We start from the raw sequence: 17693 nt of genomic DNA on the forward strand, positions 1-17693 counted from the left end.
TTTCACTGATTTAGGATGCGGCAGTCCCGCCGCAGAATGTGCAAACTGAATTGTGCTACAAATCCAGCGAGCAATCGTCTGCTTAGAAGCAGGAGCACCCAGCTTGTTGGGTGCATACAGGATAAATAGCGAGTCAGTTTTCCTGACTCTAGCCGTCCTGGAAACATAAATTTTCAGGGCCCTGACAATGTCCAGTAACTGGGAATCCTCCAAGTCACTAGTAGCCGCAGGCACCACAATAGGTTGGTTCAAGTGAAAAGCTGATACCACCTTCGGGAGAAAATGGGGACGAGTCCTCAATTCTGCCCTATCCATATGGAAGATCAGACAAGGGCTTTTACAAGACAAGGCCGCCAATTCTGACACACGCCTGGCCGAAGCCAGTGCCAACAACATGACCACTTTCCACGTGAGATATTTCAGATCCACCGTTTTAAGTGGCTCAAACCAATGTGATTTCAGGAACCCCAAGACCACATTGAGATCCCAAGGTGCCACTGGGGGCACAAAAGGGGGCTGAATATGCAGCACTCCCTTGACAAATGTCTGAACTTCAGGCAATGAAAACCAATTCTTTCTGGAAGAAAATCGACAGAGCCGAAATCTGGACCTTAATGGACCCCAATTTGAGGCCCATAGTCACTCCTGCTTGCAGGAAATGCAGAAATCGACCCAGTTGAAATTCCTCCGTTGGGGCCTTCCTGGCCTCACACCACGCAACATATTTTCGCAAAATGCGGTGATAATGTTGTGCGGTTACATCCTTCCTGGCCTTGATCAGGGTAGGGATGACTTCCTCCGGAATACCTTTTTCCTTCAGGATCCGGTGTTCAACCGCCATGCCGTCAAACGCAGCCACGGTAAGTCTTGGAACAGGCAGGGTCCCTGCTGGAGCAGGTCCCGCCTTAGCGGTAGAGGCCATGGGTCCTCTGTGAGCATCTCTTGAAGTTCCGGGTACCAAGCTCTTCTTGGCCAATCCGGGACCACGAGTATCGTTCTTACTCCTCTCCTTCTTATAATTCTCAGCACCTTGGGAATTAGAGGCAGAGGAGGGAACACATAAACCGACTGGTACACCCACGGTGTCACTAGAGCGTCCACTGCTATCGCCTGAGGGTCCCTTGACCTGGCGCAATATCTTTTTTGTTTTATTGTTGAAGCGGGACGCCATCATGTCCACCTTTGGCCATTCCCAACGGTTTACAATCATTTGGAAGACTTCTGGATGAAGTCCCCATTCCCCCGGGTGGAGGTCGTGCCTGCTGAGGAAGTCTGCTTCCCAGTTGTCTACGCCCGGGATGAACACTGCTGTCAGTGCTAACACGTGATTCTCTGCCCATCGGAGAATCCTTGTGGCTTCTGCCATTGCCCCCCTGATTCTTGTGCCGCCCTGTCTGTTTACATGGGCGACCGCCGTGATGTTGTCTGATTGTATCAGTACCGGCTGGTTTTGAAGCAGAGGTCTTGCCTGGATTAGGGCATTGTAGATGGCCCTTAATTCCAGAATATTTATGTGAAGAGAAATCTCCTGATTTGACCACAGTCCCTGGAAATTTCTTCCCTGTGTGACTGCCCCCCAGCCTCGAAGGCTGGCATCCGTGGTTACCAGGACCCAGTCCTGTATCCCGAATCTGCGGCCCTCTAGGAGATGAGCACTCTGCAGCCACCACAGTAGCGACACCCTGGTCCTTGGCGATAGGGTTATCCTCTGATGCATCTGAAGATGCGATCTGGACCACTTGTCCAACAGGTCCCACTGGAAGGTTCTTGCGTGGAAGCTGCCGAATGGAATTGCCTCGTATGAGGCTACCATCTTTCCCAGGACTCTCGTGCATTGATGCACTGACACCTGTCCTGGTTTTAGGAGGCTTCTTACTAGAGACGACAACTCTTTTGCTTTCTCCTCCGGAAGAAACACTCTTTTCTGGTCTGTATCCAGAATCATCCCCAGGTACAGAAGGCGTGTCGTAGGAACCAGCTGTGACTTTGGGATATTGAAAATCCAACCATGCTGTTGCAACACTTCGTGAGAAAGTGCTACCCCCACCAACAACTGTTCCTTGGACCTCACTTTTATCAGGAGATCGTCCAAGTACGGGATAATTAAAACTCCCTTCTTTCGAAGGAGTATCATCATTTCGGCCATTACCTTGGTAAAGACCCTCGGTGCCATGGATAACCCAAACGGCAGCGTCTGGAACTGGTAGTGACAGTCCAGTACCACAAACCTGAGGTACTCCTGGTGAGGAGGGTAAATGGGGACATGCAGGTAAGCATCCTTGATGTCCAGTGATACCATGTAATCCCCTTCCTCCAGGCTTGAGATAACCGCCCTGAGCGATTCCATCTTGAACTTGAACCTCTTTATATATGTGTTCAAGGATTTAAAATTTAAAATGGGTCTCACCGAACCGTCCGGTTTTGGTACCACAAACATTGTGGAATAGTAACCCCTTCCTTGTTGAAGGAGGGGCACCTTGATTATCACCTTTTGTGAATACAGTTTATGTATAGCCTCTAACACTGCCTCCCTGTCGGAGGGAGTTTTCGGTAAGGCAGATTTTAGGAAACGCCGGGGGGGAGGCGTCTCGAATTCCAGTCTGTACCCCTGAGATACTACCTGAAAGATCCACTTGTGAGCGAGCCCACTGTGTGCTGAAATTCTTGAGACGGGCCCCCACCGTACCTGGGTCCGCCTGCGAAGCCCCAGCGTCATGCTGTGGACTTGGCGGAAACGGGGGAGGACTTCTGCTCCTGGGAGCTGGCTGTCTGCTGCAGCTTTTTTCCTTTACCTCTGCCTTTTGGCAGAAAGGACGCGCCTCTCGCTCGCTTGCCCTTATGGGGCCGAAAGGACTGTGCTTGATAGTACGGTGCTTTCTTTTGTTGGGGGGCAGCTGTCGCTGTCGCCGTGGAAACGAGGTCCGACAGACCTTCCCTAAATAACTCCTCCCCTTTATAAGGCAAAACTTCCATGTGCCTTTACGAGTCGGCATCACCTGACCACTGCCGAGTCCATAACCCTCGCCTGGCGGAAATGAACATTGCACTTACTCTTGATGCCAGCCGGCAAATATCCCTCTGTGCATCACGCATGTATAGGAGCGCATCTTTTATATGCTCTAGAGTCAGTAATATATTGTCCCTATACAGGGTATCAATATTCTCTGTCAGGGAATCTGACCACGCAGCCGCAGCACTATACATCCATTCTGAGGCAATAGCTGGTCGCAGTATAACACCTGTATGTGTGTATATACACTTTAGGATAGCCTCCTGCTTTCTATCAGCAGGTTCCTTTAGGGCGGCCGTATCCGGAGACGGTAGTGCCACCTTCTTTGACAAACGTGTGAGCGCTTTATCCACCCTAGGAGGTGTTTCCCAACGTGCCCTATCCTCTGGCAGGAAAGGGTACGCTAACAATAACCGTTTAGAAATTACCAATTTCTTATCTGGGGAAGCCCACGCTTATTCACATACGTCATTTAATTCCCCAGATGCAGGAAAAAATAAGAATTTACTTACCGATAATTCTATTTCTCGTAGTCCGTAGTGGATGCTGGGAACTCCGTAAGGACCATGGGGGGGGATAGCGGCTCCGCAGGAGTCTGGGCACATCTAAAGAAAGCTTTAGGACTACCTGGTTTGCACTGGCTCCTCCCCCTATGACCCTCCTCCAAGCCTCAGTTAGGATACTGTGCCAAGACGAGCGTAGACAATAAGGAAGGATTTTGAATCCCGGGTAAGACTCATACCAGCCACACCAATCACACTGTACAACTTGTGATCTGAACCCAGTTAACAGCATGATAATAGAGGAGCCTCTAGAAAAGATGGCTCACTACAGCAATAACCCAAAATTCTTTTTGGTAACAATAATTATGTACCAGTATTGCAGACAATCCGCACTTGGGATGGGCGCCCAGCATCCACTACGGACTACGAGAAATAGAATTATCGGTAAGTAAATTCTTATTTTCTCTGACGTCCTAGTGGGTGCTGGGAACTCCGTAAGGACCATGGGGATTATACCAAAGCTCCCAAACGGGCGGGAGAGTGCGGATGACTCTGCAGCACCAAATGAGAGAACTCCTGGTCCTCCTCAGCCAGGGTATCAAATTTGTAGAATTTTACAAACGTATTTGCTCCTGACCAAGTAGCTGCTCAGCAAAGTTGTAAAGCCGAGACCCCTCGGGCAGCTGCCCAAGATGAGCCCACCTTCCTTATGGAGTGGGCATTTACAGATTTTTGGCTGTGGCAGGCCTGCCACAGAATGTGCAAGCTGAATTGTACTACAAATCCAACAAGCAATAGTCTGCTTAGAAGCAGGAGCACCCAGCTTGTTGGGTGCATACAGGATAAACAGCGAGTCAGATTTCCTGACTCCAGCGGTCCTGGAAACATATATTTTCCGGGTCCTGACAACGTCTAGCAACTTGGAGTCCTCCAAGTCCCTAGTAGCCGCAGGCACCACAATAGGTTGGTTCAGGTGAACGCTGAAACCACCTTAGGGAGAAACTGAGGACGAGTCCTCAATTCCGCCCTGTCCGAATGGAAAATCAGATAAGGGCTTTTACAGGAAAAAGCCGCCAATTCTGACACGCGCCTGGCCCAGGCCAGAGCCAACAGCATGACCACTTTTCCTGTGAGATATTTTAACTCCACAGATTTAAGTGGGTCAAACCAATGTGACTTTTGGAACCCAAAAACTACATTGAGATCCCAAAGTGCCACTGAAAGCACAAAAGGAGGCTGTATATGCAGTACCCCTTTAACAAACGTCTGAACTTCAGGGACTGAAGCCAGTTCTTTTTGGAAGAAAATTGACAGAGCCAAAATTTGAACCTTAATGGACCCCAATTTCAGGCCCATAGACACTCCTGTTTGCAGGAAATGTAGGAATCGACCCAGTTGAATTTCCTCCGTCGGGCCTTACTGGCCTCGCACCACGCAACATATTTTCGCCAAATGCGGTGATAATGTTTTGCGGTTACATCCTTCCTGGCTTTGATCAGGATAGGGATGACTTCATCCGGAATGCCTTTTTCCTTCAGGATCCGGCGTTCAACCGCCATGCCGTCAAACGCAGCCGCGGTAAGTCTTGGAACAGACAGGGTCCTTGCTGGAGCAGGTCCCTTCTTAGAGGTAGAGGCCACGGATCCTCCGTGAGCATCTCTTGAAGTTCCGGTTACCAAGTCCTTCTTGGCCAATCCGGAGCCACGAATATAGTGCTTACTCCTCTCCATCTTATAATTCTCAGTACCTTGGGTATGAGAGGCAGAGGAGGGAACCCATACACTGATTGGTACACCCACGGTGTTACCAGAGCGTCTACAGCTATTGCCTGAGGGTCCCTTGACCTGGCGCAATACCTGTCGAGTTTTTCCCAACGGTTTATAATCATGTGGAAGACTTCTGGGTGAAGTCCCCACTCTCCCGGGTGGAGGTCGTGCTGAGGAAAACTGCTTCCCAGTTGTCCACTCCCGGAATGAATACTGCTGACAGTGCTATCACATGGTTTTCCGCCCAGCGAAGAATCCTTGCAGCTTCTGCCATTGCCCTCCTGCTTCTTGTGGCACCCTGTCTGTTTACGTGGGTGACTGCCGTAATGTTGTCCGACTGGATCAACACCGGCTGACCTTGAAGCAGAGGTCTTGCTAAGCTTAGAGCATTGTAAATGGCCCTTAGCTTCAGGATATTTATGTGAAGTGATGTCTCCAGGCTTGACCATAAGCCCTGGATATTCCTTCCCTGTGTGACTGCTCCCCAGCCTCGCAGGCTGGCATCCGTGGTCACCAGGACCCAGTCCTGAATGCCGAATCTGCGGCCCTCTAGAAGATGAGCACTCTGCAACCACCACAGGAGGGATACCCTTGTCCTTGGTGACAGGGTTATCCGCTGATGCGACCCGGACCATTTGTCCAGTAGGTCCCACTGGAAAGTTCTTGCGCGGAAACTGCCGAATGGGATTGCTTCGTAGGAAGCCACCATTTTTACCCAGAACCCTTGTGCATTGATGCACTGAGACTTGGCTCGGTTTTAGGAGGTTCCTGACTAGCTCGGATAACTCCCTGGCTTTCTCCTCCGGGAGAAACACCTTCTTTCTGGACTGTGTCCAGGATCATCCCTAGGAACAGAAGACAAGTCGTCGGAACCAGCTGCGATTTTGGAATATTGAGAATCCAATCGTGCTGCCGCAACACTACCTGAGATAGTGCTACACCGACCTCCAACTGTTCCCTGGATCTTACCCTTATCAGGGAATCGTCCAAGTAAAGGATAACTAAAATTCCCTTCCTTCGAAGGAATATCATCATTTCGGTCATTACTTTAGTAAAGACCCGGGGTGCCGTGGACCAGCCCTACGGCAGCGTCTGAACTGATAGTGACAGTTCTGTACCATAACCTGAGGTACCCTTGGTGAGAAGGGTAAATTTTGACATGAAGGTAAGCATCCTTGATGTCCCGTGACATCATGTAGTCCCCTTCTTCCAGGTTCGCAATCACTGCTCTGAGTGACTCAATCTTGAATTTGAACCTCTGTATGTAAGTGTTCAAAGATTTTAGATTTAGAATCGGTCTCACCGAGCCGTCTGGCTTCGGTACCACAATAGTGTGGAATAATACCCCGTTCCCTGTTGCAGGAGGAGTACCTTGATTATCACCTGCTGGGAATACAGCTTGTGAATGGCTTCCAAAACTGCCTCCCTGTCAGAGGGAGACGTCGGTAAAACCGACTTTTGGAAACGGCGAGGGGGATACGTCTCGAATTCCAATTTGTACACCTGAAATATTACCTGAAGGATCCAGGGGTCTACTTGCGAGTGAGCCCACTGCGCACGGAAATTCATTGAGAACGGGCCCCCACCGTGCCTGAGCTTGTAAAGCCCTAGCGTCATACTGAGGGCTTGGCAGAGGCGGGAAAGGGTTTCTGTTCCTGGGAACTGGCTGATCTCTGCAGCCTTTTTCCTCTCCCTCTGTCACGAGCAGAAAAGAGGAACCTTTTGTCCGCTTGCCAACAAGGACTGCGCCTGATAATACATCGTCTTATTTTAAGAGGCGACCTGGGGTACAAACGTGGATATCCCAGCTGTTGCCGTGGCCCCCAGGTCTGAAAGACCGACCCCAAATGTCCCCTTTTTTAAGGCAATACTTCCAAATGCCGTTTGGAATCCGCATCACCTGACCACTTTACTGGCAGAAATGGACAACGCACTTATACTTGATGCCAGTCGGCAAATATTCCGCTGTGCATCACGCATATATAGAAATGCATCTTTTAAATGCTCTATAGGCAATAATATACTGTCCTTATCTAGGATATCAATATTTCCAGTCAGGGAATCCGACCACGCCAACCCAGCACTGCACATCCAGGCTGAGGCGATTGCTGGTCGCAGTATAACACCAGTATGTGTGTAAATACATTTTAGGATACCCTCCTGCTTTCTATCAGCAGGATCCTTAAGGGCGGCCATCTCAGGAGAGGGTAGAGCCCTTGTTCTTACAAGCGTGTGAGCGCCTTATCCACCCTAGGGGGTGTCTCCCAACGCACCCTAACCTCTGGCGGGAAAAGGTATACTGCCAATAACTTTTTAGAAATGATCAATTGTTATCGGGGGGAAACCCACGCATCATCACACACCTCATTTTATTTCTCAGATTCAGGAAAACTACAGGTAGTTTTTCCTCACCAAACATAATACCCCTTTTTGGTGGTACTCGTATTATCAGAAATGTGTAAACATTTTCCATTGCCTCAATCATGCAACGTGTGGCCCGATTGGAAAACACGGTTGTCTCTTCACCGTCGACACAGGAGTCAGTATCCGTGTCGGCGTCTGTATCTGCCATCTGAGGTAACGGACGCTTTAGAGCCCCTGACGGCCTACGAGACGTCTGGACAGGCACAAGCTGAGTAGCCGGCTGTCTCATGTCAACCACTGTCTTTTATACAGAGCTGACACTGTCACGTAATTTTCAACAGTACATCCACTCAGGTGTCGACCCCCTAGGGGGTGACATCACTATTACAGACAATCTGCTCCGTCTCCACATCATTTTTCTCCTCATACATGTCGACACAAACGTACCGACACACAGCACACACACAGGGAATGCTCTGATAGAGGACAGGACCCCACTAGCCCTTTGGGGAGACAGAGGGAGAGTTTGCCAGCACACACCAGAGCGCTATATATATATATATACAGGGATAACCTTATATAAGTGTTTTTCCCTTTATAGCTGCTGTATGTTTTAATACTACGCCTAATTAGTGCCCCCCTCTCTTTTTTTAACCCTTTCTGTAGTGTAGTGACTGCAGGGGAGAGCCAGGGAGCTTCCCTCCAACTGAGCTGTGAGGGAAAATGGCGCCAGTGTGCTGAGGAGATAGGCTCCGCCCCCTTTTTGGCGGCCTTATCTTCTGTTTTTCTGTATGTTCTAGCAGGGGTTAAATGCATCCATATAGCCCAGGAGCTATATGTGATGTATTTTTTGCCATGTAAGGTATTTGTTTTATTGCGTCTCAGGGCGCCCCCCCCAGCGCCCTGCACCCTCAGTGACCGGAGTGTGAAGTGTGCTGAGAGCAATGGCGCACAGCTGCGGTGCTGTGCGCTACCTTATTGAAGACAGGAACGTCTTCTGCCGCCGATTTTTCCGGACCTCTTCGCTCTTCTGGCTCTGTAAGGGGGCCGGCGGCGCGGCTCCGGGACCCATCCAGGCTGGACCTGTGATCGTCCCTCTGGAGCTAATGTCGAGTAGCCAAGAAGCCCAATCCACTCTGCAAGCAGGTGAGTTCGCTTCTTCTCCCCTTAGTCCCTCGATGCAGTGAGCCTGTTGCCAGCAGGTCTCACTGAAAATAACAAACCTAATCTAAAACTTTCACCAAGAAGCTCAGGAGAGCCCCTAGTGTGCACCCTTCTCGTTCGGGCACAGAGATCTAACTGAGGCTTGGAGGAGGGTCATAGGGGGAGGAGCCAGTGCACACCAGGTAGTCCTAAAGCTTTCTTTAGATGTGCCCAGACTCCTGCGGAGCCGCTATCCCCCCCCATGGTCCTTACGGAGTTCCCAGCATCCACTAGGACGTCAGAGAAACTACGGGTAGTTTTTTCTCACCAAACATAATACCCTTTTTAGTGGTACCTGGGGTAATGTCAGTAATGTGTAAAACATTTTTCATTGCCTCAATCATGTAACCGGTGGCCCTATTGGAAGTTACATTAGTCTCCTCGTCGTCGACACTGGAGTCGGTATAAGTGTCGACGTCTGTATCTGCCATCTGAGGTAGCGGGCGTTTTAGAGCCCCTGATGGCCTTTGAGACGCCTGGACAGGCACAAGCTGAGTAGCCGGCTGTCCCATGTCGTCAAACCTTTTGTGTAAGGAGTTGACACTTTCACGTAATTCCTTCCATAAGTCCATCCACTCAGGTGTCGACCCCGCAGGGGGTGACATCACATTTACAGGCATTTGCTCCGCCTCCACATAATTCTCCTCAACATACATGTCGACACAGCCATACCGACACACAGCACACACACCGGGAATGCTCTGATAGAGGACAGGACCCCACTAGCCCTTTGGAGAGACAGAGGGAGAGTATGCCAGCACACACCAGAGCGCTATATATACTGGGATATCACTATACAGAGTGTTTTCCCTTATAGCTGCTTTTATATCATACACTGCGCCTAAATTGAGTGCCCCCCCCTCTCTTTTTTACCCTTTCTGTAGTGCAGGACTGCAGGGGAGAGCCAGGGAGCGATCCTTCCAGCGGAGCTGTGAGGGAAAATGGCGCCGGTGTGCTGAGGGAGATAGCTCCGCCCCTTTCTCGGCTGACTTTCCCCCGCTTTTTCTGGAAATCTGGCAGGGGTTAATTTACACCTATATAGCCCTTTGGACTATATATGGTGTATATTCGCCAGCCAAGGTGTGTTATTGCTGCTCAGGGCGACCCCCCCCCCAGCGCCCTGCACCCGTCAGTGACCGCAGTGTGAGGTGTGCATGAGGAGCAATGGCGCACAGCTGCAGTGCTGTGCACTACCTTGATGAAGACTGATGTCTTCTGCCGCCGATTTTCTGGACCACTTCTTGCTTCTGGCTCTGTAAGGGGGACGGCGGCGCGGCTCCGGGACCGGACGACAGAGTTTAGGCCTGTGTTCGATCCCTCTGGAGCTAATGGTGTCCAGTAGCCTAAGAAGCCCAAGCTAGCTGCAAGCAGGTAGGTTCGCTTCTTCTCCCCTCAGTCCCTCGTAGCAGTGAGCCTGTTGCCAGCAGGTCTCACTGAAAATAAAAAAAACTAAATCTAACTTTCTTTCTAGGAGCTCAGGAGAGCCCCTAGTGTGCATCCAGCTCAGCCGGGCACAAAGATCTAACTGAGGTCTGGAGGAGGGTCATAGGGGAGGAGCCAGTGCACACCAGGTAGTCCTAAAGCTTTCTTATTTGTGCCCAGTCTCCTGCGGAGCCGCTATTCCCCATGGTCCTTACGGAGTTCCCAGCATCCACTAGGACGTCAGAGAAATATGCACTAGTGGCCCCACATGGGCAGCACCAGAGGTGTAAGGTCTAGCCATGGGCCAGGGCAGCAGCTCCCTCCCCCCAAGACTTTCCAGATAGTGGGCATGTCCAGCATCAAGGGGGAAGTTAAAAATAAATAAAATTACATATTATGAGCACATTATATGATACACCTTCAGAATTTAGGAAACTATATAATTCTTTAGGTAGATATATTTTCTTGCTTATTACACCAACCGCGTATCCCAATCACTATTCACTCACTCTTATATGTCAGCCAAGCAGGCAGACAGAGCATACACTAGATCATCTGCAATCACAGGCTAAGTGGCAAAGTCATTTTCATATATGCAAATTATTTTGTATCTTATTCATTATGTCTATAAAAAGGATCACGTCCTCAAACAAAACAGGCCCCACAGGTGTGTCGGCCTACCGGGAATCTTCCTTGCAAGCCCTATGGCCAATCCGCCTCTACCCACAGGTGCACCATGCTCCAAGCAGGGACCAGGGAAGATTTCTTCCAGTTGATGAGCCACCCGTGGGCTTGCAGAAACTGGATAGTCAGATGCAGATGGCGTAGGAGAGTTTCTGGGGAATTTGCCAGGATCAACAAGTCGTCCAGGTATGGTAGGATCCTGACCCCTTGACGGCGGAGCACAGCCGTCATGACCACCATAACCTTGGTGAAGACTTGCGGAGCCGTGGTCAAACCAAAGAGTAACGCCCAAAATTGGTAATGGAGGTTGCCAACCGCAAACCTCAGGTATTGCGGATGCGACATTGCAATGGGAATATGCAGGTAAGCATCCTGTATGTCCAGGGAGACCATATAATCCCCAGGTTCCAATGCCAGAACAATAGAGCGAAGAGTTTCCATACGAAACTTGGAGACCTTCACAAATTTGTTCAAGGACTTGAGGTTGAGAATGGGCCGGGAAGACCCATTCGGTTTCGAGGACTAGGAACAGCGGTGAATAGTACCCCTTGCCTCTCTGAGCCAGAGGCACCTGTACTACCACTCCTGTGTCCAGTAGGGACTGTACCACCGAATGAAGAGTTTTTGCCTTTACCTGATCCGAAGGGATGTCTATCAGGCAAAATCTATGAGAGGGGCGATTTTTGAAAGATACGGTGTAACCTCAAGTGACGACTTCCCGTACCCAGGCATCGGAAGTGGTCTTCAACCATTCCTGGGTATACCCTAGAAGTCGCCCCCCCACCCTAGGATCCCCCATGCGGCAGGCAATTTAGTTTTGGAAGCAGGCTGACGGGTAGCCCAGGCCAGTTTGTGCTTATTTGGTTTGGAAGTGCGTACCTGTTTCGAGTACGCCTGACCCTTTGCTTACCCTGAAGGACAAAGGAGTACTCTTAGCCTTCGGCAACGAAGGGGCAATACTAGGTAAACACGTTGTTTTAGCAGAAGCTAAGTCAGCCACTATCTTATTGAGGTCTTCTCCGAAAAGAATGTCTCCCTTAAACGGGAGTACCTCCAGGGTTTTCTTAGAAGACAGATCCACAGACAAGGACTGCAACCATAGAATCCGGCGAGCCAGTATGGACGTAGTAGAAACCTTGGCCGCCAGAATACCTGTATCCGAAGCCGCCTCCTTAATGTAATGACACGCTGTGACAATATATGACAAGCATTGTCTAGCATGATCAGAAGCGTTGGACGGCAACTCCGCCTCCAGCTCCTGAGCCCACGCTTCCACAGCTTCTGCAGCCCATGTCGCGGCAATGGTGGGCCTATGTGCAGCACCGGTTAGGGTGTAAATTGCCTTTAAACAACCCTCCACACGCTTATCCGTCGGCTCTCTCAGGGACGTGACAATAGTTACGGGCAGAGCTGAGGATACCACCAGCTGCGCCACCTGCGAATCCACTGGCGGGTGTGATTCCCAATTTTTACTTAGCTCCGCAGCGAGGGGGTAGCGAGCCAGCATCTTCTTGTGAGGCATGAATTTCTTTAAAAAGCTATTTCCTGGGGCTGCAGCACCCGTGTTGTATGCCTGCTTACTGCATGGCACCAACTACAAAACTGAGCTCCTGTGCACAAAGGTGGGGTTATAGAGGAGGCGGCGCTATGCATTCTGGGAAGAAGGTCAAAGCTTTGAGCCTGTTGGTGCATCGGATCAAGAGCCTACTCTACATCCCAATGTCATTCCCTGTGGAGCCCAGTGTACCCCGCAGCAGAAATACATATTCCACATTAGTCTGTACTGACAGAGGAGGGTGTAGGATAAGAGATTGCTGTAGTGACTGAGCAATGAGAATATGTGACTTCTGTAATAAGTGTTTATTACTCACCTGTGCTGATATCTGTAGGGATCTCCTCCTCCTTACACTGCTGATCACCCCTCATACGTATCTTCTTCTTCATCTGCATCTTCTGCCTTCATATCAGTCACATACGTCTCTTCTTCTCCCTTCATATCAGTCACATACGTCTCTTCTTCTCCCTCTATATCTTCTGCCTTTATATCAGTCACATACGTCTGTTCTTCTCCCTCTATATCTTCTGTTTTAATATCAGTCACATACGTCTCTTCTTCTCCCTCTATATCTTCTGCCTTTATATCAGTCACATACGTCTCTTCTTCTCCCTCTATATCTTCTGCCTTTATATCAGTCACATACGTCTCTTCTTCTCCCTCTATATCTTCTGCCTTTATATCAGTCACATACGTCTCTTCTTCTCCCTCTGTATCTTCTGTTTTAATATTAGACAGACGTTCTACCTAGAAATAAAATAACAAAACCTATAATGACATTTGCATACAGTCAGGTTAAACTGAGGTGAAACAATATAATATCAGTGTATAAGACGCACAGCTCCTCTACAGATCATATAGTGACAGTCACTTTGGTATATTGGGGAGACCCTAAATACCGCCTACCTGATCCTCCTGTGGGATCCTGTGATTCTCCTCTGTACAATCCTGGGAATACAGGGGACGGGGACATCTCTCTGGGGTATCTCTGTTACTGGGCCCATCTATAGGAGACACACAGTGACTGAGTACAGTGTATATATGTGATTATCAGGTGATGTGTGTATATAGGGGCCCCCATACCTGTTCTCCCCTGTACAATACATGACAGTCTCCTCTTACCCAGTGATGTGAGGGGCCGGTGATTCTCCATCATCACGTCCATGTAAAGACCCTTGTGTTCCTCTATATACTCCACCTCCTGCATGGAGACATAGACAGTGACATCCTGACACCTTATAGGAACCTGACACACACAGTGATACAGTCATCACCCAGACACATCCCCTGGTGTTACTGTATAATGCTCCATTCCCAGCAGTCACCTCTCCAGTCATCACCCAGACACATCCCCTGGTGTTACTGTATAATGTCCCATTCCCAGCAGTCACCTCTCTAGTCATCACCCAGACACATCCCCTGGTGTTACTGTATAATGCCCCATTCCCAGCAGTCACCTCTCCAGTCACCACCCAGACACGTCCCCCGGTGTTACTGTATATATCCCATTCCCAGCAGTCACCTCTCCAGTCATCACCCAGACACGTCCCCTGGTGTTACTGTATAATGCCCCATTCCCAGCAGTGACCTCTCCAGTCATCACCCAGACACATCCCCTGGTGTTACTGTATAATGTCCCATTCCCAGCAGTCACCTCTCTAGTCATCACCCAGACACATCCCCTGGTGTTACTGTATAATGCCCCATTGCCAGCAGTCACCTCTCCAGTCATCACCCAGACACGTCCCCTGGTGTTACTGTACAATGCCCCATTCCCAGCAGTCACCACCCAGACACGTCCCCTGGTGTTACTGTATAATGTTCCATTCCCAGCAGTCACCTCTCCTTTCAGCAGCTGAATGATCTTGTTGGTGAGTTCCAGGATCTTCTCGTCACTGTGTCTCTCATGTATCAGTGAGTGAGGTGGAGGCACTGTGATGGGGCTGTGGGTCGTGCTTAGTCCGCCTGACACACGAGGATGGCTGCTGGGTGTCTCACACTCACCAGATATCTTCTTCACTACTGTGTAACCCTGCAAAATGGGGAGACATCAATATAGCTGCAAATACTCCCAGATCCCCTCACTTCCCCAGTCACGTCCCTGTATTATTACTAGAGATATAAGTTATGTCACAGTGATGCTCACAGATCCCCTCACCTCCCCAGTGATATTTCTGTATTATAGCTATAGATATAAGTGATGTCATAGTGACACTCCCAGATCCCTTCACCTCCCCAGTCATGTACCTGTACTACAACTATAGATATAAGTGACGTCACTGTGATGGTCCCAGATCCCATCACCTACCCAGTCATATTCCTGTATTATTACTATAGATATAAGTAATGTAAATGTGACGCTCCCAGATCCCCTCACCTCCCCAGTCATGTCCCTGTATTATTACTATAGATATAAGTGATGTCACTATGATGCTCCCAGATTCCCTCACCTCCCCAGTCATGTCCCTGTATTATTACTATAGATATAAGTGATGTCACTGTGATATTCCCAGATGCCCTCACCTCCCCAGTCATGTCCCTGTATTATTACTATAGATATAAGTGATGTCACTGTGATACTCCCAGATCCCCTCAGCTCCCCAGTCATGTTCCTGTATTATTATTATTAGTATTATAGATATAAGTGATGTCACTGTGATATTCCCAGATGCCCTCACCTCCCCAGTCATGTTCCTGTATTATTATTATAGATATGTTATGTCACTGTGACACTCCCAGGAGTCTGATATACATTTACTTCATACTGCTCCAATTATCAGCTGATACACATGCCAGGGATATTACGGTCTCTGCTTTAATACATCCTAGATTTTGAGCAATATTTCCAATCCCCACAGTATCCCTTATCCAAAATGCTTGGGACCAGAGGTATTTTGGATATTGGATTATTCCGTATTTTGGAATAAATTGCATACCATAATGAGATATCATGGTGATGGGACCCAAGTCTAAGCACAGAATGCATTTATGTTACATATACACCTTATACACACAGCCGGAAGGTAATTTTAGCCAATATTTTTTTATAACTTTGTGCATTGAACAAAGTTTGTGTACATTGAGCCATCAAAAAACAAAGGTTTCACTATCTCACTCTCACTCAAAAAAGTCTGTATTTCGGAATATTTGGATATGGGATAATCAACCTGTAGTAATAATAATAACGACACTAAAGGCTGCACCCCAGTATAACAATAATAACAGATGTATTTAAAAGCAGGACACCTCAGACCATTCCTCCTGTATTGTAGGAAATCACCATCACTCCCAATGTATAATAATAATACCAGGACAGCACAAGCTGCTGTCCCTGTATAATAATAACCGCACACAAAAACCTGCTCCCCCTGTATAACACTAATAACAACACACCCCATTCTGCTCTCCCTTTATATTAATAATAAAATCACACAATAGGCTGTTCCCCCAGAAAAAATATAATAGGACACTACAAGTCGCTCCCCCTGTATAATAATAACAGGACACCACATGCTGCTCCTCTGTATAATAATAATAACAGGACACCACAAGCTGCTCCCCCTGTATAATAATAATAATAACAGGACACCACAGGCTGCTCCCCCTGTATAATAATAATAACAGGACACCACAGGCTGCTCCCCCTGTATAATAATAATAACAGGACACCACAGGCTGCTCCCCCTGTATAATAATAATAATAACAGGACACCACAGGCTGCTCCCCCTGTATAATAATAATAACAGGACACCACAGGCTGCTCCCCCTGTATAATAATAATAATAACAGGACACCACAGGCTGCTCCCCCTGTATAATAATAATAACAGGACACCACAAGCTGCTCCCCCTGAATAATAATAATAATAACAGGACACCACAGGCTGCTCCCCCTGTATAATAATAATAACAGGACACCACAGGCTGCTCCCCCTGTATAGTAATAATATCAGGACACCACAGGCTGCTCCCCCTGTATAGTAAGACGCCATTACCTGATCTCCACGTACACTGCGAGGCAGCAAGCAGTCGATGAAAACTCACTTCCTGTATGTGGAACGCACAGTCCGGAAGTAAGGTGGAACGCACAGTCAGGAAGTAGGGCATGATTGGCAAAGGCTGCTTTCTGGTTATTGGCCCCTCCCCTCTACACCACGCCCGCACCTCCGCCCCCAGTAATATTTAAACCATAAAAGTCCTCAGTGCAGGAGGCCGGCGGCCATTTTCTTGTAGACCAGTCCGGCAGCAGCAATAAGAACAAACCGCAATAGATTCCCTGACCGTCTAGTGACGTCATGAGCGGCGGCCATTTTCCCCTGGTCTGAGCTCCGCCTTCCTTCTATCATTCCCACAAGGCAGCAGGAGCAGAGAGCAGCCATTGCTGTGTCTGGCAGCAGGTAATGATATTATTATTATTATTCTATAGGCTGAGCAGCTCTGGTGTCAGGTTCTGTACTACAGGGGGAGCAGCCTCTGGTGCCTTGTTATAGTGCAGCTGGAGCAGCCTCTGGTGCTGCACTATCCCTGTACAGGTGACTGACACTCTAGTGTCCTATTACCGTAATACAGGTGGAGCAGACCCCGCCATTACCGTAATACAGGAGGTGCAGACCCCGCCGTTACCGTAATACAGGTGGCGCAGACCCCGCCGTTACCATAATACAGGTGGCGCAGACGCCGCCGTTACCGTAATACAGGTGGAGCAGACCCCGCCGTTACCGTAATACAGGTGTCGCAGACCTCGCCGTTACCGTAATACAGGTGACGCAGACCCCGCCGTTCCCGTAATACAGGTGGAGCAGACCCCGCCGTTACCTTAATACAGGTGACGCAGACCCCGGCGCTAACGTAATACAGGTGGTGCAGACCCCGACGTTACCGTAATACAGGTGGCGCAGACCCCGCCGTTACCGTATTACAGTGGCGCAGACCCCATAGTTACCGTAATACAGGTGGCGTAGACCCCGTAGTTACCATAATACAGGTGGCGCAGACCCCGTAGTTACCATAATACAGGTGGCGCAGACCCCGCCGTTACCGTAATACAGGCGTCGCAGACCCCGCCGTTACCGTAATACAGGCGTCACAGACCCCGCCGTTACCGTAATACAGGCGTCACAGACCCCGCCGTTACCGTAATAAAGGTGGCGCAGCCCCTGCCGTTACCGTAATACAGGTGGCGCAGA

At 49.2% G+C, this 17693-nt stretch overlaps 1 protein-coding gene across 1 annotated transcript in view; it reads right to left on the reverse strand.

The window, feature by feature from the left end:
* The window catches only part of LOC134984545 (oocyte zinc finger protein XlCOF22-like), a 33324-nt gene extending 16739 nt beyond the window's left edge, over positions 1-16585 (reverse strand). Inside the window, exons 1-5 of the mRNA XM_063950105.1 lie at positions 16503-16585; positions 14348-14539; positions 13630-13708; positions 13414-13511; positions 12929-13254 (exon numbers count right to left, since the gene is read on the reverse strand). Of these exons, the coding sequence (XP_063806175.1) occupies positions 12929-13254; positions 13414-13511; positions 13630-13672 (467 nt within the window). The 5' untranslated portion in view covers positions 13673-13708; positions 14348-14539; positions 16503-16585. The remainder of the gene's footprint in view (positions 1-12928; positions 13255-13413; positions 13512-13629; positions 13709-14347; positions 14540-16502) is intronic.
* Positions 16586-17693: the final 1108 nt, after the last annotated feature.

Source organism: Pseudophryne corroboree, assembly GCF_028390025.1.
Source record: "Pseudophryne corroboree isolate aPseCor3 chromosome 3 unlocalized genomic scaffold, aPseCor3.hap2 SUPER_3_unloc_60, whole genome shotgun sequence".
In the NCBI taxonomy this organism is placed as follows: Eukaryota; Metazoa; Chordata; class Amphibia; order Anura; family Myobatrachidae; genus Pseudophryne; species Pseudophryne corroboree.